The sequence below is a fragment of the Centropristis striata genome, chromosome 6 (genome assembly GCF_030273125.1).
Source record: "Centropristis striata isolate RG_2023a ecotype Rhode Island chromosome 6, C.striata_1.0, whole genome shotgun sequence".
NCBI classification, from domain to species: Eukaryota; Metazoa; Chordata; class Actinopteri; order Perciformes; family Serranidae; genus Centropristis; species Centropristis striata.
Window position 1 is genome coordinate 6,375,539 of NC_081522.1, and position 24,882 is coordinate 6,400,420.

General features: G+C 39.5%; 1 protein-coding gene across 2 annotated transcripts in view; it reads left to right on the top strand.

Moving 5' to 3' along the window:
- The window catches only part of pparab (peroxisome proliferator-activated receptor alpha b), a 34,751-nt gene extending 11,074 nt beyond the window's left edge, over positions 1-23,677 (top strand). For both annotated transcript variants that reach the window (XM_059334587.1, XM_059334586.1), the window contains exons 2-7: positions 3,561-3,809; positions 5,983-6,146; positions 11,499-11,637; positions 17,934-18,133; positions 21,860-22,313; positions 22,487-23,677. In XM_059334587.1, coding sequence (XP_059190570.1) covers positions 3,602-3,809; positions 5,983-6,146; positions 11,499-11,637; positions 17,934-18,133; positions 21,860-22,313; positions 22,487-22,731 — 1,410 coding nt within the window. In that variant the 5' untranslated portion in view covers positions 3,561-3,601 and the 3' untranslated portion in view covers positions 22,732-23,677. The remainder of the gene's footprint in view (positions 1-3,560; positions 3,810-5,982; positions 6,147-11,498; positions 11,638-17,933; positions 18,134-21,859; positions 22,314-22,486) is intronic.
- The last annotated feature ends 1,205 nt before the right edge of the window (positions 23,678-24,882 follow it).

Here is a 24,882-nt window from a genome sequence, read left to right on the forward strand (position 1 = left end):
CTGCTGCCCGTTCTCTGACGCTGATTTCAAAGCGTGATCCGTGTGTCGGCATTGCCATGGCATCCTCATGGCGACCCCGGTGGCTCATGGTTAGTGGTCTTTTGTCAGTGTAACCCCCCTCATCCTCCTATTTTGGACCCTAGCTCCAACCCTAAGCCACACAAACACATATGACCTTGCTCATCTTTCTCTCAGTGTGTGCAGTGCCCTCAGCAGGCTTGGTTGAGTGAGCACAAGAGAGGTCTTGACCCAGAAGACAAAGACTTGCTGTTACCCTAGGAACCGCTGTTTTCTTTCTCTCTCTGCCTCACTTGCTCGCTCAGTCCAACACACTGCTGATAAAGACCCTGTAATGTAGCTTAACTGACATTCCTCTCCACCCCTCTCTCTCTGTCTCTCTGTCTCTGTCTCTCTGTCTCTCTGTCTCAATCCACAAGACCTCTGCAGTTAAGCAGATCTGTGTATTTACATTGTCTTGTTGCTTGTTGGTGGCAACAGGAGGTTAGCTCGGTCCACTTCAGAGCTGCTGGTACAGGGTCATGAGTTCAGAAAAGGACTCATGCCATTTGAATAGAAAAGTATGGAAAAACAGGAAAAAAACAAAAACAAAAAAATAGTAAAGTCTGGCGGCAAAGTTTCCAGATGGATACCAATAAATTTGAGTAACCTTACATCAAAATGACATACAATAAGCTTTAAAATTACAGAGCAGATTTAACAGTCAAGTATTTTTTTGTCAAAAGTTAATTTTATAGTGGGAAAACATTACACATGTAAAAATGCATTACAAAATAATACCTTCAGTAAATATATACAGCATTTCCAAGTTGATTTATGAAGCTGCTCAGTCCATCTAAAGTAATTTCCTGTTAAAATATTGTTGTATGTCATGCAAAAAGACTAAGGAATCATATCAATCTGTCAATTTAAATTATAACTACATATAGATTTAAAAATGTTCATTAGACACCGGAAAAACAAAGAGTACACCATAAATACAGCAATAATAGCTACATTTAAGGCCAATCACTGTAAATTTAGACTATTATTAAGTAGTTACTTTATGAAACTTCCCTGTCTAACTACAGTGATTTCTTGTATTATTGTGTTTTTCCATGGAAAAAACAACAACAATAACACAATGTTTAAACACAAAATATGAACTTTTATTTAAAAAGGAATCTGAAGATTTACAGTATCAGTCATTTTAAATGTATGGTATTACACAGTTATGTTATGGAGTTTCCCATTTTATCTACAGTTACTATTGAAATATGCAGTGGGTTTGCCACAGAAAAATAATGTCCAACTTTATCTGATCTTACCACTTGATAATAACCGAATAGACAGCAAGGAGGTCAGCCTTTATTTTTTCCCCTTGAAGCAGCATTATGATGAGACAGTGCTGAGTGAAGTGAGTGTATGAAACAGGATGTCCTCTAAGGGAAGACCTGAGGGTCAGGAGCTAGAAGCTGAATGCTAAAGAGGTTTGCTTTATGCTAGTAGAGCTAACAGTGCCTCCATTCACAATTCCAAGTGTATTGAAGAGTGAGTAGCTCAGTAAAGCGGCCAGCCAGCTCACATGCCAGGCTTCTTTTCATGTTGTGTTTTTATGGGGTGGGAATCTTCAAGGTCTTTACTATGAGATTCAGCTCAGTTCCTCTGGGTTTTGATTGTTAATGTTAAAATGTAGTATATTGCAATATGATTTTTTTCCAAGTTTTATTCCAGGAAACTGCTGCAGAAATGAAATAATCTGCTGTTCTGTAATCTGTGTTGCAGTTTTCCCACTTTGCCATGTAAATGATGAATGGACTTGCTTCTCCACAACTCAGAGTTGTATTAGACAGTGTGCTGTTAAGTATGGCTCATCCATATTTGCATCCATTCATGTTATACCATTGATTGGACTTTGAACCAGATCTTGTTGTCATGCTTTTGTTGTTGCAATTTATTTATCTAATTTTCAGTTACATCATTGATCTACACAGATGAGAACTATAGAAAAACAAAGTTTGCACTGACCACTCGCACTGCCTAAATGCACTAGATGTCTGTCGTTAGATCTTTTAAACAGACTCACAGGGGTTACTGAGTGCAGGAACGTTTTCACCGTGCAGTCAGGCTCTCAGCCTGCAGTGTAGGTTAAGTTAAGGTTAAACCGAAAGCAGTCATGTGTAAAGTTGTGGAATGGCTGAGAACCAGCAGCTGCTGTCTTGTAGCCTTGTAGTATAGGCACCTTCAACCACAACCCCCACCCCCCACCTCCCACATCCCCCTCGTTTGATGTTCTTAGCGGGGTCCGATGGAAAAGGCTTACTGAAGATTGACCTAGTTTACATGCGGATATATGAAGTTTTAATATGTGATGTAAGGTCCATTCCCTCTGCTGGTCTTAAGCTTAACCAACAAGCTCCTCCCAGTTCCCACTGTGCAATTCAGCAAAATCGCACCCATCTTCTGTAAAAGCCGGCCTGTCATTTGTCTTCTCGCCAACTCCAGCCTATCACAGCACAGCCTACACCAGCCTAGTGACCTACATTTATCCCACATGTCCCTGTGGTTCAGCCTCTGTCTCTCTGTCCTCTGTCTTTCTCTTCCTGCAGCATGATGAGGTTTACAAGGATAAGGTTACTGTATTAGGAGTGAATAGCTCTGCAGCGGAGCGGCCTATGTTATGTCATAAGATACTCCATGTGCTTCATTCCTTTACCGTCTGTGGCTCACCCACTACAGCAACATGCGGCACCTGTTAGTGTAGAGGTCTGTATGTTGCATCAGCACTTCTCATTGAACTTGAGTGTATTATATGCTGTGTTGAATCATGTGCACTGATAAAAAGGTGCAAGATCATTGGTTATTATCAGTTTTAGTCATGCTAGTGGCTCGGCTTCATGGATGGAAATGATCAGTTTGTCCAGACTGAAATATCTCAACAGTTGTCAATAAGTTGCCATGAAATTGTGTAGAGACTTTCATGGTGCCCAGAGGATGGATCCGGATGAGATTTGTGAGCCCAAATATTTTCTTTTACTGCCAACAGCAAAAAAACAAAAATCACTCATCTAATAAACTATCTCAACATCTATTTGATGAATTGGCAAAAACTTTGGTAGTAACATTCATGGTTCCCAGATGATATACCCAAATGATTGGAACATTAACAACTTAACATTCTTAATATTCTTAATAACTTGACATCCATGCCCTCAATTGCTTTAATGTTCCCAAGATTTTATATTTGGCACCATGATCAGGTCAAAGTTTTAATTTGTCCAATAATTCAAACCTTGAATAAACGTCCTGCAAGTCTGCTGATATGTACAACATACTCTGTGTTTATCATTGGCTTGATGTTAGCATGCTGACATGCAAAATGATGATAAAAAAATGTTAAACCTGCTCAACATCAGCATGTCAGAATTGTCACTGCGAGCATGTGAACAAGCTGACACTTCAGACAGAGGTGACCTCAGAGATGAATTATCATCTTGTCTTTCCATATCACCTCTTTGACCTCTTGTCTCTTTTTCCCTCCCCCCTCTGTCCTCTGTCTCCAGTCTGATGAGTGAGAGTGCCGGCAGCCCGCTCCTCCACCGCAATGGTCGACATGGAGAGCCACTACCATCCCCCTTCGCCCCTGGAGGACTCGGTGCTGGGCAGCCCCCTGTGCGCCGATGACGACTTCATGGGAGGCATGGAGGAGCTCCAGGACATCTCCCAGTCCATCGACAACGACGCCCTCAGCTCCTATAATGTCCCCGAATACCAGTCGTCCAGCAATGGCTCTGAAGGTTCCACTGTTCTAGGTGAAGTCTCATTACCATTGATAAAAATGACCTGTTTCTATTATTGATAATATGCTGAGATAACAGTGTGGGGTGTGCTCTTATCCTTATAGTGTGTCCCTGACAGCTCAGTGTAATCTCCATGGGATTGTTGTTTTAGTCCAAGCAGGGGTCCATTAGTTTACCCCGTAATCCCTTATCTGCTCCAACTAAATGTTCAAAGAGGACATACACTTGCAGCGCTACAATCCTTTGACAGCTGATTGTTTACTCTGATTCTCCCACTTAGACATTAGTCCTCAGTAGTGTCTTGATGCATTTTCCTGCCGGTTTATTTCCCTATTTATTCCTGCCTTTCTAGCCTTCTGTTGTTTTACCTCTGTGTTGTCCTCCAGCCCTTCTCCTCGCCCCATATCCAATGAGGAATTCACACATTCCTCAGCCACCATGCACCACCTCTCAGGAAACATCCATTTTGCTGCTGCGTTTCCTCCTGAATAATAGTCACATGGACACCGGGGAAATTTATGCTACTAGCAAATTATGCAACGAGTGGAGAAGGCGTGAATAGTCCAGAAAGATAAACAGTTAATGGGAGAATAGAGGGTGTGAGTGAGACAGAAGGACAGAGAGGAGAGGAGAGAATAGAGGGAAGTATGGGAAGAAGGCATTACGGAAACATTTGATGATGTCATGGAAAAGTCAGTGAGAGGGATTTATGGATGTTTAGGCGTGCTAACTGTGAGAGACAGTAACAGGAGCAGATAAAACACTGACATGCTCTTGTTGCTCAGTTGAGACATGTGGGCTTGCAGCAGAGAAGGAACACAGTTCCAGACTCGCTGCCAAATTCTGCTTATCCCTGTTTTGGCGTCTCTCGAACAGCTCATGTGGCTTGACTTAGTGCCACTGTTTTGACCCGTTTCGCCTTCGCTATTTATGTCCCAAGAAAGTTCTACCAATGTTGCCTTCACAAGGTGGAATGAGAAATCAACCCTGTGACCTGTCATCCAAGAGGAAGCTCCATAATACTACTCCAAGACTGTTATGTGGCAGGCAACACACCACAGACGACATGTTAATATCTCTGAATAAATACTTGCTGTGTTGGAACAGACTGTCTTTGTCGGGACAAAGAGGTCAAGCTGTACTTTATATTCAGCAAGTTCTTTGCCGGAGGGAGGTGAGACAGTAGAGTTGCATTCATTAAGGCAGCAGTAGTGGCAAATGTTTATTTCTACTGAAGTTTTGTAAAGATAATGACTCATTTTGTTGTTGGATCGTGGTAACAAGATCAACATGTATCCTATACGTACCGCAGGCTATAACAAAGTATGAAAGGGTCATCAATTAGTTTCTTCGCTCTGACGCCATGCGTGAAACTGAACACAGCAAACACATATTTATGCGTTCCTGTATGCTTTCTCACAATCACACAGACTTGGCCAATCACTGTTGATTTGGGAGAGCTACAGAAATAGTCTAAAAAGCACATTGGAAAGGTATGAGTGGAGAGGGTTTCAGTCGCTGTTTGACGTTCTGACAGCTGGTTCTTTGAAACGTCCTGATGGGGACAGGGAGAGCATCATCCAGTCAGACAGTTATGTTCCATTTCTTTAAGATGAAATTGCATATCATGCAAATGACACACTGAATGTTAAAGTTGAGAGAAATTTCAGGGCTGTGATGAGCATTTTTTCATTCACTATTTCATACAAAAAGCAAATGTACAGTTCTTGCGCCCTCAACATATGATCATTAGAATGATTGTTGGTCTACAGCATCAATGGATATTATACATACTGACGTCCATACACTATGGATCTATTGAAGTCTGTGCGTGTGTGTGTGTGCGTGTGCGTGTGCATGTGCACGTGCGCATGCACCCATTTTCAGATCAGATAAGATTGTGTGGGGGCTAATAAGAGCCATTGTCTTGACTGATTCAATCTGCATTTGCGAATGGAAACATTGTGATTCAGAACTAGTTGAGAATGTCACAAAAATGAGTCTTGAGAGGAAAAAGGAATAACTGATGGGTTTTGGTCTTTCAATCTGATTTTGTTTGTGAAGAATATAGACTATCACCAGATTTATCATTTTATCAGTGCAGGGGTTGCCTTGAGATATGTGTGTATTTGGGCCAGTAGTACCATGACACGGTTATTTAAACAAAAAAAAATGTTTTTTGTAGATGCCCTGACGCCAGCATCCAGCCCTTCGTCGGTTGTTTACGGGCTGGCTCCGGGCCAGGAGGACGTCTGCTCTGCCTCCTCATCGCTCAATCTGGAGTGTCGAGTTTGTGCTGACCGCGCCTCGGGCTACCACTATGGAGTCCACGCCTGCGAGGGCTGCAAGGTGAGACTAACATCACACACATGAATCAGGGTTTCCTCCAGGATTTTCTTAAACCGTGGACGAGGTCTGCCCGAGTGGAACAGGGGGTGACGACGACGACGACAACATGAATTTTGAAATGTGAAATTCTGACTAATTCAAACTGAATGTTATTCTAAATACATTATTTACTATAGGGTTTCCGGTACATGAATTGAAAATAATAATTGAAAATAGGATCTTGCAGTATCACTAGGCCAAAACTACAAACACAACAACAACAAATTAAAGATATAAGTTAAATAACTAAACTAGTCTATACTGAATACAGTCAAATAAACATCTCTTCCTGCATAGAATGTGTACAAAAGAAAAAGGCAGTCCATCCATTTGAAGAAAATAGCTACAATGTAAAAATACAAGGCTGTAGCACAACTCCATGCACAACTGTGCCCTCCTGTCTCCAGTGAGACTTGAATTTTTTTAACATTTGAAATAATGATTACAAACTGAATGTTTGTACTTTAGCAAGCATCTACACAACTGCCGATATCTAATGGCACAGTTTGCAGCCTGGCTGAGAACACTTAATTTTTCTTTTTTTTTTTTATATATATAACCTAGCTTAGGTGCCTTTCTTTCACCCTTTCTCTCCCTCCACGTCGGACTGTTGTCTCTACTCTCTTCTTCTTTCGCGCGCCGCAGCCACACAGGCAGGTGGTGACTCTGGTGCTGGTTTTTCAAAATACGGGCATTTGCAGCGTAGCGTCACATTTCATGAAAACACCATGTTATGTGCCAAAATCACATTTCATACACTCATTAGGGCCTCGGGGCAATCGCACCAAGCACTACTGTTATACTGTGGATTTTTTCTTCTTCCTCTTCCGGACGCAATTTCGTCCCGCTACTAGTCCTACAACTTAAAGAGTTGCAGTACAAATTATATATCAGAACGTGCGGTTTGATCGGGATCGGTGTGCTATTACTTTTCTCTACAGAATACGAATTTTTCGCGACGTAAGTCGTGAAAAACTGCTAAAAATTTTGAATTGAAATGAATTTACATTCAGTCATTTAGCAGACGCTTTTATCCAAAGCGACTTACAGGAAGAGTAAAAACAAACCAAACACACACACACACACACATACACACACACACACACACACACACACACACACTTTGAGGTTAAAGGGCATAGTTTGAAATCTCTGAAGAATCTCATCATAGTGTACACACCGGCAGTAGCCCCCGTGGCCCTTTCAAAATTTCCTGCGAGGAAATTTTCTAGTTTACATTACAGTACTGTAAACATAAAACAACATAAAAATAAGGTAAAAAAAAAAAATATTTTCTGAAGTCAAACCGTCAAACAAGTGATTTTGTCTTTAAGTTTCACTGTAGATGTTGGTGATGCCTAGACCAACGCAAGGATTAGTGAATGAGTTGGTCACATTAATGGGCATTTATTACTGTGCTTTATCACAGATGCCTCTTCTTTAAGTTGACCCATATCTTCTTTTACACACTACTGATTTCTCTCTGTTTTGTGTTTCCATGAATTGCTTCCTCCCAAAGTCGTCCACACTCAAGCTCACACAAGCCAAGAATCCCAAACAGCCCTTCTGACTACACATTTTTTAAGACACTGAAAGAAGTAGGACATGCAAGGCCAGAAATCCAGAGGCAGTGTGTCTTGTGACTAACGATAACTCCTAAAAACATCAGAAGTACCAGTCTCAGCCTCAACACGTGGTCGCTCAATAATCTTTGAGTTAATTGTTGACCAGTTGTGTTGAAGAACAACCCAAGGCTGTTTTTAAGAGGCACTAAAGGACAAAGATACTCTATCTTACTGTGTGTTTGAGTCTTTGTGGGTGTGTCAGTATTTTGTTTTCTTTAATATACATTTTTCTTTTCTATCTGTCGCTGAAGTAAGGGAGATTTCTACACCTCCGCACTGTGAATCTACTGAGTGTAGCTAAATCTATCAGGCAAGCCAGCAGTGGGAGTATGAATGTCAGGAAGTGATACATAAACTCAGCAACTCCATCATGTCAACATGCTGTTACATAAACATTCACATCAGAGCAGCAGCTCACTTAAGTGTGAGGCTGTGCAGCGGTAGAATTATTCTGTGTATTCATGTAATTGTGCATCTGTGCATCAGTACAGAAGTGTATTATTATTAATGTTATTATTATTATTATTATTATTATATAAGAAATAAGCTCCTGGTGCTATGAGGAAACAAGGTTGCATACAAGGCCCTCTCTTATTTCTTATATTCATCAGTGATTTACATTTGATATCAAAAGAAGCGCAATTAATTATATATGCTGATGATACCATTATTATTCAGATAAAGATGACCATAGGTTGATAACTAGTAAAAGAAAGGGTAGAGAAGGAATGGATGATTCAAATGGATTAAAATTTGATCAAGCCTAAAAATAGAACCCCATCAGATCATCTTCTCCCCATTCCTATAGCTAATAATGTGCTAGCATTTGTTTCCAATGTTAAGTTCTTGTATAATAATGATTGATGATCAGCTTAAGTGGAAAATAACACATCTTGTGTATTGAGCAAATTTGCAAAAATATTGATATTTTATATAGACTAAGACATACCCTGTAGAAGAAGAACCTATATAACTCTATGATTTATCCTGTAATATCTTATGGCAATGAAGAATGAACAAGCACATGTAAAACCAGTTTATATTATATTTTCTTGTAAAAAAAAAATGTAAGAAAGGTCACTTACTCTAGCTGGAATGCTCATACTGCCCTGTCATTAAACCCCTGGCATTATTAAACATATTAGACATCAATAAACTTCAGAAAGGCACTTCTGTATAACAGTTCACTTCCCTTTTCCACTGGTATCTCACCAGATCTGTGTATCGTCTATAAAGTAGTCCGTTCTATGGCAAGCATATCCAGCTGTCTTTAGTTTCGGTGTTCCTTTTACAACCATCACACCTGTACATTTTCTTCCGTTACTGCATATCTGCACTGGACAAAGGCCTTGGTTGGTCCACAGGGCAGAGCCAAAGCTATGTGACCTGTGCAGGGTGAAGTTGTACGGCTGTAAAGTAAGAACAGGTTATCACAAAAGTCAAGGTAAATTTGTTTAACTCAGTGTTTAGGTAGGAGTCATAAGATGTGCATCTATGAGAAGTGGCCTCTGAAGTGTCAAAGGGTAACGTTGAAGCTCCTTCTTGCAACATCAGCGTTTCTCCATCACGTCTGTTTTAATGGGACAGCAAGACTTGTCTCATTTAAATGGCTACTCTAGAACTGCAGTCCTGTTGTTATTTTATTCTGTAATTAAGCCTCTACTTCAAGGTAGAAAGTAGAAAGCAAGGTTATAATAGTTTTGGATTTTTCATTAGTTTTAGTTTTAATTTCGTTGTGAATTTTTGTTTTCAAATTCAGTTAGTTTTAGTTAGTTTTAAGAGTGAGTTTTCTAGTTTTAGTTTAGTTTTTAGTTTTTGAAAATGCTTAGTTTTATTTTAGTTTTTATTAGTTTTAGTGTTAGTTTTAGTTTGATTGTAATGGGCTATGTGTTGGGTGTGAGATTCAAAGTGGTCATAATAAATTTTGCCTTTATTTCCTTTGGTTTATCCATCTCAGCCCCAATAAGGTTATTAACTGTTTTGAATTTTGGTTGGAGTGTAGACATCCCAGTCTCAGTAAACATATTCACCATGTGTTGCATGTTCAAATAGAAACACTGAATTATGAATGAAAAAAGTTGACAAAAACGAAAACTAAGGACATTTCCACTATAATTTTAGTTAGTTTTAGTTAGTTTTGTAACCAAGCAATACAGTTTCAATTAGTTATGGTTTTTTTAAAAACTCTAGTTTTTATTTTTATTTCAGTTAACGAAAATGTTTTTTCAATTCTAGTTTTCGTTATTTCGTTAGTTTTCGTTAACTATAATAACCTTGGTAGAAAGGTGAAAGGAAATTTGGGAAGAGGGAGAGGGGAAATGCAACATAGGTCTCCAACTGGGAATTGGAACAGGGAAATTGCAATCACAGTTAATGGATCTAAACATCCAGGCCACTTCAACACCCCAAAGCAGCCTGTTGTGTCCTTTCCAGCCCCGAGTACCCCACAATCTCCTCTGTGCCTGTAAATATTTGTATTTAGGTGGTTGTCTGCAACTCCTGAAGCGAAAAATATCACAAAAATATCACATGTTTCACCATGTGACCACCTGTATTTACCAGTTTTGGGATTGTGTGCAGAGTGTGAACTATGGAGCGTAAAGGAGGAAACTGGCACAGATTTACAGATAATTGACACAAATGTTAAAGAACACTGAAAATTACAGTTATTTCTCTACCACATGAAAAGATTATGACCAAATAAGTAACAAAAAGAGTTAAAGCACCAAAAGAATTAACACAGAAAACCCAAGTTTATCTTCTTGATCAGGATGATAATCCTATTTTGAATTTGTGAAATGACCAGAATTCTAATTTTGTCAGAAAATATGTATAAACACCATCATATTCACTCGTAAGCCTGCGCTCTCAGATTTTGCCGTGTTACTTGGTCATGGAACATTAAGAGGCTGACCTCTGTGTTGTCACTACACTGATCCTTTATGACACTGGACACGAGCAGCATGAAGCCCAGTTGGCCTTCTCTTCGTGTCACCCTTATTTTATGGTTGTATATGTGTGTGTGTGCGCATGTGAGGTTGGAGGTCAGTGGGTGAGAGTCGGACAGAGTTACTTAACATGTGCTCACGTGGTTGCAACATGCCTGAGTAATGGCGTACTTTATGATCATCGTTGTGTCTTGAGTGTGTGGGTGTTTTGGAACAGTGGGTGACATTTTTGGATAAAAGTGCAATTGGCTATTAAGTATGGATAAATATGTTATTAAGCAATTCCCCAGGCCTTTTTCAACCATGCAGCCAACCACAGACGTGTCTAATGGTCCATGTGTTCTTTGCCAAAGTTAGATGTCTCTTTTTATCAAAGTTGTGTAAGCAAGGGAAACTGATTGGGAAACTGAGTGTCTGATATTGTCACGTACCATTCATATGGGAGTTAATAACTGCTATTTTTAAGTTATCTTTTTTTCTTCTTTCTTTTTTGTCTGGGCCCTGAAGCTGGTTTCATACCAGCATAGGTTATTAAAGGTAATTTACTTGTCTCTGTTACATTTCAAAAGTTTTTCAAGGAATGTTTCACTTATTGTTGGATTAATCTGATCTATGGTGTTCATGTTTCATTGGTACATACACTACCAGTCAAGTGTATAAAAATAATGGCAAAGGATTAAATGGTTGCTTCATGTGAGCTGTATTCACATTTTAACAGCGCTTTCTACTCGTTCCTTCAGGGTTTTTTTCGTAGGACGATCCGTCTGAAGCTGGAGTATGACAAGTGTGAGCGCCGCTGCAAGATCCAAAAAAAGAATCGCAACAAGTGCCAATACTGCCGCTTCCAGAAGTGCCTCTCAGTGGGCATGTCCCACAACGGTGAGTCCCACAAGGCAGGGCAGGTCTGGGCAGTGCTTCAAGCTCAGCACACACACACACACACACACACACATGGTTATTGTGACTTGTAAACACACACTACTTAACAGAGGACAACAGTTGTGCAGATGCCAAGAGAGATTGAGCAGTCACGTAGACACATAATTAGCCTGAATAAGAAATGTAACACCACAGTTAGGTGTTCAGTTGCATGTTAAAGCAAGTCTCTTAAACTGAAGACTAATCCTTCTTTAACATTTACTCATTTCCTTTAATCAGAAAAACACCACTTAGATCTGCAACTCATTCATGTGCGATGTCTATCTGTGTCTGAGCATACTGCAGCCTCTGCAGTATGGAGTCATATTAAGTTACAGTGGCTGAACCCACTGAACCCTTCTGGTTGCAGATATGTGAACAAGAAGGGAAATCACATGACCAAGTGAGTCGATCCACCTGCTCATGTAATCCACAAAAACCCTTAGCTGTAGTCATAAATCTGAAGATCAACACAGCACATTTTCCATTTTCCAAATGTCAAAAATGATCATCAATGCTAATTAATTACATGAGCTGTAATGAGGCTGTTACTGATTTGAGTTTTGTAACTTAATTAAAACTATACCCATATATGTCAGCACTTTCTAAAACTATTAAGTTTTTTTTTCTCTCCCCCTATAGTGGCCCTAATAATTTTTATAAAGAATCATTATAAAAAGAATCACTCATTTTGAAGTACCATAAAAAAGACTGATATTTTGTGATTATTAATCCAGAACATGCTCCTGCAGTCTGGGTTTCACTCCTGAACATGCAACATCTGTGAACACCTTAAAAGCATTACATCATATTTTCACCTCAGTGTTGGTTATCTGTGTTTGGAAAACAGGAATATTGAGGTCAAAGTTTGTGATTCTGGTGAATGTTGTTTACTTTGTGTAAACATGCAGCATGTTGACCTCAATGTCCTTATTGGGAAAACAAGCACTGAAACAGATTTTGGAGGTTACGTGTGTTGTGTGTGTGCTTGTGTGGACGTGCAGGTGCTTTTCTTTGCTGGTCTGTCAGTTTATTTTTAGTAGAAGGATCAAAGAGGTCAATGCAATCGGTTGGTTTAGTTATAGACCCTTTGCAGATATTTCACAATGGTGGCAGTGAACTTGAGGATGCCGAGGCTGGACTGAGCGTCTTTAGTTTGTCCCATGGGGTCATTGACTAACAAGGCTAACAAACTAGTGCCTTAAAGTAGTAGTATATCTGTCAGCTTCACTTCCTCTTATGGTATACGTGTATTGAGTTTCATGAGCTTGAATGTAACCGTAGAAGGAGGAGGAAGGAGATTTGAGACCCGTGCAACCCGATCTTTTGGGGTCTGGTGGTTGAAGAGACTACAGGACCACATCACTGCTAAGTTTGGAGCTTTGTCCCTCCGCTTCTATCGACCTCCAATTGATTTAAATCTGAAGGTGCTGTTCCTTCCTTGAATGGCTAAGCAGTTTTTAGACTTTTTTTCAATTAAAATTAATAAAACATTCCGATATCATCAGAAAAAACGTTTTTTTTTTTCGGTATGTGAAATTATCAACATGGTCTCACAGAAATCCGTGGAATAGCCACGGAATCGTTCAAATTTCCATGAAACTGACACAGATTTCGCTACAATGCAAGTTAATGACAGTCATATTTTTCTGGCGAGATCTTCACCACAAAGTGATTATGTACATTCACTGAGTGAATATTTAGAAAATAAAACGTATATTCCTCGCTAGAAATGTGATCAAAATCCATTTTTATGCAGAAACAAAGTCAAAATATTATTTTTTTCACTAAAAATGAGAGAACTGTCCGCCATGTTTTTTGTTCTGACCGCCGGAACCTTGAAAGTCACGTGACTTGGAACAAACCAATAGGAAAAAATATCAATGGGATGGCCATGGGATATGACTGTCTTTAACTTGCATTGTAGCGAAATCCTTGTCAGTTTCACGGAAATTTTAGCGATTCCGTGGCTATTCCACGGATTTTGAGTTAAGCGAAATCCGTGGCTATTTCACGGATTTCTGTGAGACCAGGTTCGAAATTATCCATTAAAGTAATGGAGTTTACAGTGAGATATGTTTGCGTGCAATGGCAGCAAAGTTCTTTTATTAATACACATCACACAAGTAATTGAAAGTTGGGACACTGTTTGTGAAATGTAAAAAAGAAGGAACGGAATGCATCAAATTCAGAGTGTATATTTACAAAATCCAAAGTTTAGGAGTTTGAAAATAAATGATTCTGTTGTTGTACAGTTTTCAATTGAATATATGCCACAAAGGATTTGAAAATTATCGTATTCTGTTTTTATTTACGTTTTAGAGAACAACGACCCCAGTAACTTATTGATGCCTCAGTTCTTATGTAACACATCACTGAATATCTTCATGAGTTTGTGAGAAAATAATAATTCCAACTAGGGATGCAAAATATGCCAAAATTGTGAAATTTTAGATTGAAATGTATTATTTTGATAATAAAAATGAATGCCAATGAATTATCCCCTGATACTACAAAGCCAAAAAAAACCCCTCCTTTTGGCAAGTATTTACTTCTAAATCTAATATTTTATTCTTGGACCAAATTTACTACAAAAGCCAAAGTACAAATTAAATTTGAAGAGTCAGGACAGTTCTTTGTGTTTGTTAACAATAGTGTCAGTTAGATTTGGTTTGGACAGATCTATGGAAATTTAAATCATCAATCTTTGCTGATGACATCTTATCATTTCTTACCCTAAGTTGTGATTGAACTTCTTTGAATATACACTACCCGTCAAAAGTTTTAGAACACCCCAATTTTTCCATTTTTTATTGAAATTCAAGCAGTTCAAGTCAAATGAACAGCTTGAAAGGGTACAAAGGTAAGTGGTGAACTGCCAGAGGTAAATAAAAAAAGGTAAGGTTAACTAAAACTGAAAAAGAATGTACATTTCAGAATTATACAAGTAGGCCTTTTTTTTTTCAGGGAACAAGAAATGGGTTAACAACTTAACTCTATGGAATCTTGTCCATTTTTGAATTCTTTTCATGTCTTTGTAAGTCATTTTTTTGGTCATTTTGTGACTTTTAGTGTCTTTTTTGTCAATTTGTGGGGTTTTTTTGGTCATTTTGTATCTTTTTTTAGTCTTTTAGTTCAACATAAAATGTGATTTTGAATCTTTTTTTATTTTCAAAACACTATCATGCTCAATAAAGAATTTTAAATGTTGCAAATGTGCATTCATTTCAGAGTAGACTGAGACATTAAACTGCATCATTTTCAATTAAATTCTAGAAAAGTTGGTGTGTTCTAAAACTTTTGACCAGTAGTGTACATCAAATCAAAATTAAAAAAACAAAGGGACTTTATCCCCGAGGGCAAATTCAGTTAGTCTGGTAGAATCTCTGTTAGAATGAGACAGCCTGATGGCTGTAGGAGCCAAGGATCTTTGTATCTCTCCGTCCTGCAACAGAGAGAGAGGAGCCGTCCACTGCTGTTTTTTTGTTCCATAAAGGTTTTGTGTAGCAGATGATCCGGGTATTTCAGGATGGCCTCAACATCTTGACAGGTCATCTCTCCACCACCTCCTCCAGTGTGTCCAACCTGGCTCCAAACACAGAACCAGCTCTTTAGACCAGTCTGTCCAACCGCCTTCATCTCTGTGTCTGATGCTGCCTCCCCAGCAGACTGCAGCATAAAACAACACACTACCACCACAGACTGATAAAACATCTGCAGCATCTTACTACAGATGTCAAAAGATCTGAGCTTCCTTAAGAAAAAGAGGCAGCTCTGCCCCTTTTTGTAGAGAGCGTCTGTGTTTAGGGACCAGTCCAACTTATTATCCAGGTATACACCTAGATACTTAGAACTTGGCACCACCTCGGTGTCCACCCCACAGGTATTCACTGGCTGAAGAGGGGGCTTGAACATACAGTACAGGCCAAAAGTTTGGAAACACCTTCTCATTCAATGCGTTTCCTTTATTTTCATGACTATTGACATTGTAAATTCATCAAAACTATGAATGAACACATGTGGAATTATGTACTTAACAAAAAAGTGTGAAATAACTGAAAACATGTCTTCTAGTAAGCAAAGGGTGGCTACTTTGAGGAATCTAAAATACAAGACATGTTTTCAGTTATTTCACACTTTTTTTGTTAAGTACATAATTCCATATGTGTTCTTTCATAGTTTTGATGCCTTCAGTGAGAATCTACAATGTAAATAGTCATGAAAATAAAGAAAACGCATTGAATGAGATGGGTGTGTCCAAACTTTTGGCCTGTACTGTATCTAAGAATATATCTGTTATTGTATTGGTATCAGCCATGAGAAGAAGATATTTATCGGTTGCCGGTATCGGTTGAAAAATTTCCACATAATGCGTCTTATTAAGGAGGTGTTTAATGGCTGGAATCTTCCTCCACAAATCGGCCGTTGAAGCAGATGACTTAATGGTATGACAGACTGTCCACATCCCACCTTTAGCCCCCTCCCCACATGAGTGGCAGACTCATCCTCTCACACTGGATCTGAGGAAATGGACTTATGCTCAGCTTAACATCACTCACTTCCTCTCATCTTAATTAGTCTTGGCTCCTGCCCAGACGCCCACTGTGGAGCTTTACCAGCTTCAGATGATCCATCCACTTTGTGAGCAGTAATCTAATGGGCCCTCATGCTGTTTGCTCGCTCGGCATCTCATCCCTTCTCTGTCCTGCTCAGTTGGCCTGGATTTGTTTTAAAAGTAGGCGGCTCATTGGGAAACAGGGGAAATCGGATCTCTTTTTATACTTTTATGGTCTTGTAAATGCAGGCGGTAGGTGCAGCTGGATGTTGGGTTCTCAGAGAGCGCCGTGTGTGCACATCAGTTTGTGGCCATTTAAATGGGCGAGAAGGGGTTAAAACCAGTTCACCTCTAATCTCATTCGTCAAATGGGATCAGGTCGTCTGAGAGATGTCGGCATCCTCTGAGAAAAACAACTCTTATATAGCGATGAAGCACACTTCACACACACCTTTTATTTCTCTACTGCACTTGTATGTTCATTCAGAATTTTCTGATTGTTGTAATGCATGAAAAGAGAAGTCCTTTTACCGTTTTTGTTTCCATTTTTATTTTTTAAGATGCATGAAAATGCATCTTAAAAAATGCAAAGAAAGTGTATGTACCTTTTTGAAATTAAAGTTTTTCATGACAATCGAGGTTTAAAAGCATTCGTCGTTATTTACACACGCTAATTCCCAGTTATTTAATCAAAATTATGGGGCAATTAGTTCATTTAAATGTTGTGAGGAGCTGCTGCATATGTTGCGTTAAACTTATACTACTGCAGGATTTACTATACAGGATTTATGATTGCTAAATGTATTTTAACTGTTACTGTTGACTATAAGGTTAATTATTCATGCCATAAAGCAAAGAAGATCATTGCATTAGGCTTCTGTTGTTTTGCAGGAAATATAGCTTTTAATATTTGACTGCAGTGCCAAGGTCTTGTCAGGGCAGGACCTCAGCCTGAGATGGCCTTTTCGTCACCTAAGGCAACCTGAGGCCGCCTCCTGGCTCTGCTAAGTGTTGTTTTTACTGCACAGAGAACACTTGATACTAATTTTGGATGCATTCACTGCAAGGGTAAGACTGTCTGCATGTGTGAAATGAAAGTAGTCAGGTGATAACTTGGTATGTGGTCTGTGGTTCTCCCCGTGTTCGGGTGTTAGACTTTTTATCTTATCAGGACATTATGTGATATTCTCTTGTTTAGAATAACATGAAAGTGTCCCGGTCAATAGATTTCAAGAATTCAGGCTTTGGTATCAGATATCAGGATGAAACAGTGAGCACTTTCTTCCTCTTCACTGGTGCTATTTTTGAACATTTCATTGCTACAGCTCCACAAGCTTTATTTGGGCAGATTTAATGTTTTCTGTATGAGTGCAGTACATGTTTTTGTTCTCTGCTGATATGTTGGCTTGGATTAATTTCACGCAGTGATTTCTTGAATATGATTCCTCCAAATGTGAGCATCTTGAATATGATGTTATTGTGGTTTCAGGCTATTTTAAAATGTCCAATACTGTGTTTGTTTTAAAGCACACTGGGTCCTCTTATTTCTGGGTTTTATTGAAAGGGCTATATCTATTTATTATAATAATATTCAATAAAACATTTATTGCATTTTCTGCAATATTTGCCGCGGCACATATTTGATCTGTGACAGATTGATACCGGCACAAATTGTCTGACTTTCTGTCTGCTTTGCTTACAGCCATCCGCTTTGGTAGGATGCCCCAGTCAGAGAAGCTTAAGCTGAAGGCGGAGATGGTAACGGGGGACAGGGATGTGGTAGACCCCCAGGTAGCCGACCAGAAGACGCTGGCCCGGCAGATTTACGAGGCCTACCTCAAGAACTTCAACATGAACAAGGCCAAGGCTCGAACCATTCTCACCGGCAAGACCAGCACCCCTGTACGTTGAATAAGAGTAGTGGGTTGGTGAGTGGAAGGTGTTGCATGTGTGGATTGTTTGTTCATGGCTCTTCTCATTTCCAGAGTTTCCTCACAGGTCAAGGTCCTCTTGTCTTGCAACTTTTTAAATGTATTTCTTCCCCATTGGAGTGATTTCTATCTAATTCTGACCACATTTAAAATGTAATGCAATCAAACTAATGTCTCAATGTGACCTGGCAGCCTGCACCTCAGAGATTATTAGCACCGTAGCCATTGGCAGAAATAACTTGCTCAATCAGTGGTGCGAGCCAGCACACAAGCCGGACAAGGAAACATCTGTATCTGTATAAAGAGCCAGTGTATGAGCCCATCACTTCTCCTCCACCGCCTGTTTCCCTCCATGCCTGGACTCTTTTCATCACCCATTCCCAGTTTCACTCAAAATATTCCCTCGCCACTTTGTTTCTTTCATTTTCTTTTCATCCAAAAGGGGGACCGGCAAGGGGAGGGTCGGGGACGGCAGCCTGGAGTTGTTGTGAATTCCATGGATGCATGTGTGTAGGTGTGAAGTAGGTCAAGAGGGACAGGTCAGTGTGAGTGCACATCCGTGTTCAAACACAGACCTCCCCCTTCAGCTTCTGGAGATCAAAGCGTCTAGATGGACATAAGTGTCCATTTAGAGTCCTGAGGGAGTCTGGGCAGCCAAAAGACAGCAGTCAGTTTAAAATGCATGTATTGTATGATCCAATCCTTGATTTTAGTGTTCATTCATAGTGTCACAGCACTTTGATACAACAAAAGTCATATTGTACGATGTGCCTGGTAACTTTTTTCAGATTTTGAGATGTTTTTTGACAGTATAGTATAAAGAGCTATGAAAAACAGTGACAGAGAGAATGGAAGGAGGAGACAGAGGGGAAGACATGCAGCAAAGGGACCCTAACCCTAACAGGGACGCCTCACAAAGAGCCTTTCTAATGTTCATCATGCATCAGCAGGATTAGGCATACTGGCCCGATTTTCATGAGATTTCATGGAAGAGTATAGCATAAGCAATAGAAGAACCTGTTCAATTTTGGAGATGATCTGAATAACAGGACACAAACCATTTTCACTTTTGTTCACAATCTGCATTGTGCTGCATTCATGAGGTGTCAAAAAAATGGGGGAAAAAAGTGTTTCTCAATCATATTTCATGGTTCACCTGATCAGTTTCCTTTGAAACAAATACTGGAAATAGCTATTAGTGTGTTCAATAACGCAAATAAACGCATAATAAAATACAGCACATTTTTTTTGTAGGGTTCAGGTTCTTTCCACATTATCACTGAAGGGCATGAACGCACCCAAGATGGAAAAATGACTTTTCCAACTTTGGGAATTGGACCATTTGAATCCACTATTTAATTTAAGTAAATAGTTAATACTTTTGAAGACACTATTGCAAGAAGACAGTTGATAAGGAAAAAAATCCCTTTTGTTGTTGTATTGAATTGTTAATCGACCTCCTAGAAAAACTGGATCCTCTAAGAACTTATTTGGATCAGTAACTGAGCGAGATATTGTCAGTCAGGTTTGACTCATCTGTCTCATCGTCTGGGAGGAATACTGAGCCATAATTGTGTCACTGTTAACTCTGATTTATGTACAGCGAGCAATTAGTTTTACTGTCTGACTTAACTTGTTTTGCTCTGGTATGATTCATCTTAACAGTCAGTACAGTCTTTACTGAATGTCTTAAAACCAAAGACACTTTCATCAGCAGTAGAGCAGCTGTACTTAGCAAAGGCTAACAGTAGCTCTCTTGATAGTCTTTTGTTACAGTGTTTTCATCAGACAGCTTCTGGAGCATACACAACATAATGATAAGGCACATGTGGCTCTGCTTACAGTGTAAACTGAATGAATATTTATAGAACAGAATGGTTTAGAAACCCATTTTGAGTTCACATACCATCATAGCTGCAGGGTCAAGGAGCGTAATTATGTTGTCATGGAAATCTTGAGAGTCAACAGGGGCTGTGGGCTTTGTATGTTTACTCGCTGAAGTACCAACACCCATTGTTATGATGGCAATAAGAACAAAAATATGTCATCTTTTCTTCTGCAGAATCGCGTAGCATCAATTCAGGCAGCGAGGCCAAAAAAAAGCAAAGTATATCCAAAACAAAACTGAAGATATTTACTGGAAACAACATGCATGCAAAACAAAGTTTTGGCACATTCTGAAACCGAGATTATTATTTCATGATCAAAATATAGATTATAAGCATTATACAAACATACATACATGTACAACATACATATGCACATACATCTTCACTGCAAAAAAAGAAGTCTTGGGTGAACTCAAAATTTCAAGGCAACAAACTTCGATAAAATTTTAAGTTGGACAATTAAACTAAATATTTTAAGTTTTGTTTTTAAGTTTGCTCAACTCTGAATTTCTCTGGCACGATTGTAACGCCGCTATGAAATGTCAGCTAATGTTGTGACCACAATTTTGAGTTAGCATTGATACGCTAAAGGCTACTCTTGTAGCTGTAACAAACAGCGCCACTAGCATCAGTTAGCCGCTAGCATCAGTTAGCCGCTAGCTTTCGCTAAAGACCAAATTTCACAACAAAGAAATAAGAGTTAGCAGAACTATTGTCCCTTGTTGTGAACCCCAACTTAAAGATATAAGTAACAACAACTCACAAACTTGTTTTTGAGCAGACAACTGGCTTCCTTTGTTGTGCTAACTTACATTATTGCCCTAAATGTCAATAATTTATATTTCCAAGTTGTACCAACTTAAATCACTGTTTTAGGTCAAAAAATACAAGTTGGCTTTTTTTGCAGTGTTGTCTAGAAGCCTATTATGTTTGTTATATCAGTATTTATTGTAAATTATCTGTTACAAGTGATCTGATGATCAAGTATTGCGTTGACGGACACAAAGTGAAACCACTCATGGCGGTCATATCTGTACCCTTGCTGCTCTGGACCACATTTAGCACAACACTCATGACTCGAACTCTGATCTGATGTGCAGCAGCAGGTGTAGCTGCTCATCACATGTTATAAGTTGTTCCATGTGCGAACAGTGACGCAGCTAAAACGTAGTAATTATAATCAAGGACATCACTGCTAGCTCGAGCTTACATTGCTGTTTATCTTAAAGTACCTGTGTCCGTTGAACAAGATTTTTTGAGAATGTTTTAGAGTATTGGGCATTAGTTTCAAATTATTCTCCTGTTTACCCTCTTATTTTTTACTTTTTTTCACTGACACTGCTTTATTTCCAACTGTAGATCTGTTCTTGTATTTCTAGAGAAATGATTTACATTATTTATTTTTTGGCCATATGACGGCTAGCCAGACTTGAACCTGTGCCGTCTGCTTGTGAGGACAAGGCCTCTGGGATATGTGCTCTACCAGGTGCCACCGGGACACTCTAAAGAAGTTTAAAGTGCAAATAATTTCTCAGAGTGTGAAGAGTGACCCATTGTTGTATAGCTGTAGGCTCAAGGAGAGTAGTTATGTCATTGTGAATTATGAGTAAACACCACAATCACTACAGTTTTTCATGTACAGAGTTTGCTGACTCAGCTTTTCCATATTTACATAGTCAGGTTTATTTATGTAATGTATGGAAAATCACAGGGCACACTGTACTGACTGTGTTGCATTTCTACCAACTTTTAACCATAATTTAAACGTATTGCTCATAAGAGTTTGTCATTTTCCATTCTGTCCGCAGCCTTTTGTCATCCATGACATGGAGACCCTCCAGCTGGCAGAGCAGACGCTGGTGGCCAAGATGGTCGGCTCAGCGGGAATTCTGAAGGACAGGGAGGCAGAAGTTCGGATTTTCCACTGCTGCCAGTGCACGTCTGTGGAAACTGTCACAGAGCTCACAGAGTTTGCAAAGTCCGTCCCCGGGTTCTCCAGCCTGGACCTAAACGATCAGGTGACTCTTTTGAAATATGGCGTGTACGAGGCCCTCTTTGCCATGCTCGCCTCCAGTATGAACAAGGACGGGCTGCTGGTAGCGTACGGCTCAGGCTTCATTACCAGGGAATTCCTCAAGAGCCTGCGGAGGCCGTTTAGTGACATGATGGAGCCAAAGTTCCAGTTTGCAATGAAGTTTAACGCGCTGGAGCTGGATGACAGTGACCTGGCTCTGTTTGTGGCAGCTATTATCTGCTGTGGAGGTGAGGATGCAGGAAAAATTATGTTTCTAGTTTTCTTTCTGTATCTTTTACTGTATCTCAAAGCCTGTTCTTCAATGTCATACAAATTTCAGGAATTGTGAAAGCATCCTGGTACTTCCTTGTTATTAAATTAGCCGTCTCACTCAAGTTTACTTTTCCTCCTCTGCCATTAGACCGCCCAGGCCTGGTGAATGTGGCGCACATCGAACGGATGCAGGAGAGCATTGTGCAGGTGCTACAGCTCCACCTGCTGGCCAATCACCCCGACGACTCTTTCCTCTTCCCCAAGCTGCTGCAGAAACTTGCTGACCTCCGGCAGCTGGTCACGGAGCATGCGCAACTGGTGCAGGAGATCAAAAAGACAGAGGACACCTCACTGCACCCACTCCTGCAGGAGATCTACAGAGACATGTACTAAGGGTTGTGGAGAAATAACCAGGAGAGGCACTCTACAAATCATCTCTTTTTTTCAGGGACAGAAAAAGAGTCCTCCGTGATAAGCTAAGTCAAACCACTCAAACCCCCTGATGCAGCAAGAGTTAGCTTTGGCTTCTAGTCAGCACAAGAGGTCGTGTGAAGGCCCTGGCAAGAGGCTGATGATTGTCTCGGTTTAACGCAGTCCACACTCCATTGTGTGACAGAAAAGTCATGTATGCAAAGACAATATGTACACCTGATTGAGCCCCAATCTAGATACAAGTGTATACAATCTCTGACCAAATACTTGGGAAAAAAGCACTAAATTCTAATTTTAAGTATTTGAGGTGGTCTCCATGGTTATCCCTGTCCTGACCCTTTAAAAGCCCTAAAATGAGGAAAGAAAGTGAACTTAATAGTCACCACTCCAGCAGTATGCTTGAAAATAGATTTTTATACTGATGTCAAAGAGCAAAGAGCCATATACCCTCACAGCTAACAACACCCAAATGACTTCAGTGGGCAGCAGCATTAACACAGTAATGGTACAGTTTTTAAAGCAAGGCAGCTTATGCCAAATTGGCTGCCAATAACGGCTCTGGTGTTGGGCATCCATGCACCAGCACCAACCCCCCGTAAGTCTTCTAAGCCATATTGTGTTTGTAATGATACTGGAAATGACCGGTCTTTCATATTCTGTTCTCTTCCGAACGACATCATCGAGACTCGGTATGTATTATTTACTTAATACTCAACTTGTCCACGAACTGTACAGGCAATAGCATTTTTACACTTCAGAATCAGATAGGAAAAATCTTAGTTTGTAAGAAATGTTGAAGTTTTTCAAGACTGAAATGATCACAACATGCATCACAATGCACGTCTAAAGCTCGAACACACCTGTGATATGTTGATGACACTATTTTATACTGGACCTCTGCTAAATGCCTTTTTTCACAAAACATGCACAGACGTTTGGCACTCCATTCTGTTTTGTGTCCTGGTATTTAAGGGCTAACACCCCAAGATAAACCGCATTGCAACCTTAATACACGCAGACTTAAAGTGGATTTGCCAGAAATTAATTCATCTATTTCTTTATTTTTCACTCATTAAAGCCCTGTTCCTCCAGAATCCATCTCATTGCTTTGCTTCTCTCAGTTTCTCATGTTTTGTCTCTCCTCCTGCTCAGTCTGTCAGCCTTCTATTGTATTTCACTGGCTGTGTTCTGTGCTCATGACACATGCAGTTGATTAAGATTCAGGGGTCTTACATGCACATTTTTTATATGATGGCAAATTTAGAGCATTATTCTTTCTTTTTTCATAGAAATCATAATGTGATGGCCTCGGATTAAACCAATACTTTGACATTACAAGTGTTTCATCATCATCAAACTTGTCATTTTGGTTGAAAACAGTTCTATTTTGCTCTTGTAGTTTCTCTTAAATTGCCTTGTTATTTTTGGCAAAAAAAAAAAAAAAAGCAAACACAAGCATTTGGCTGATTGCACTTATGTGATTCTGTGAGTGAGTGTTTGGTAATGGATGAAGACCAAATGCATTTCCACAAGATGTTCTTTTCCTCTATCGTGACAATAAGCATGCATGTGAAGAGGCCACTCCTGTATTTTGTTTCCATACTGCCTTGTGTAGAAATGCTTCAGAGGGAATGTTGATATGGAAATGATGAAAATGTGCATGGTAGATAGTTTGAATAATATATACTGTATGTAAATTAGTGACAGAATGCCTCCCACTCCAATTTCCTCATCCAACCAAAATCTCCTAAAATCATTACAGATTTATTGAAATTCAGTCACAAGAAATGGATCTTGTGTTTATAATTGCATCACATTGTGTAAACAGAGTGTACTGTACATAGCTAAATGATCACATTGACTGCTCGCCCCGACTTTTAACTCAAGAGGTATACAAGGTACTAAATGATGATCAACTTTTGTATTCCTCCGTTTGGTAAATACTTTAAAATGTTTAAAATTTTACAGTAAATGTAGTTATGTACTGTTTGTTCTTTTTGCTTAAATTCCACATACTTTGTGTTTTAATTGAATTGGATCATATTTTTATACTAAAGTATATATGTATGACTAAATCGGATAATTGTGTATTTGAAATGGCACGATTGAAGA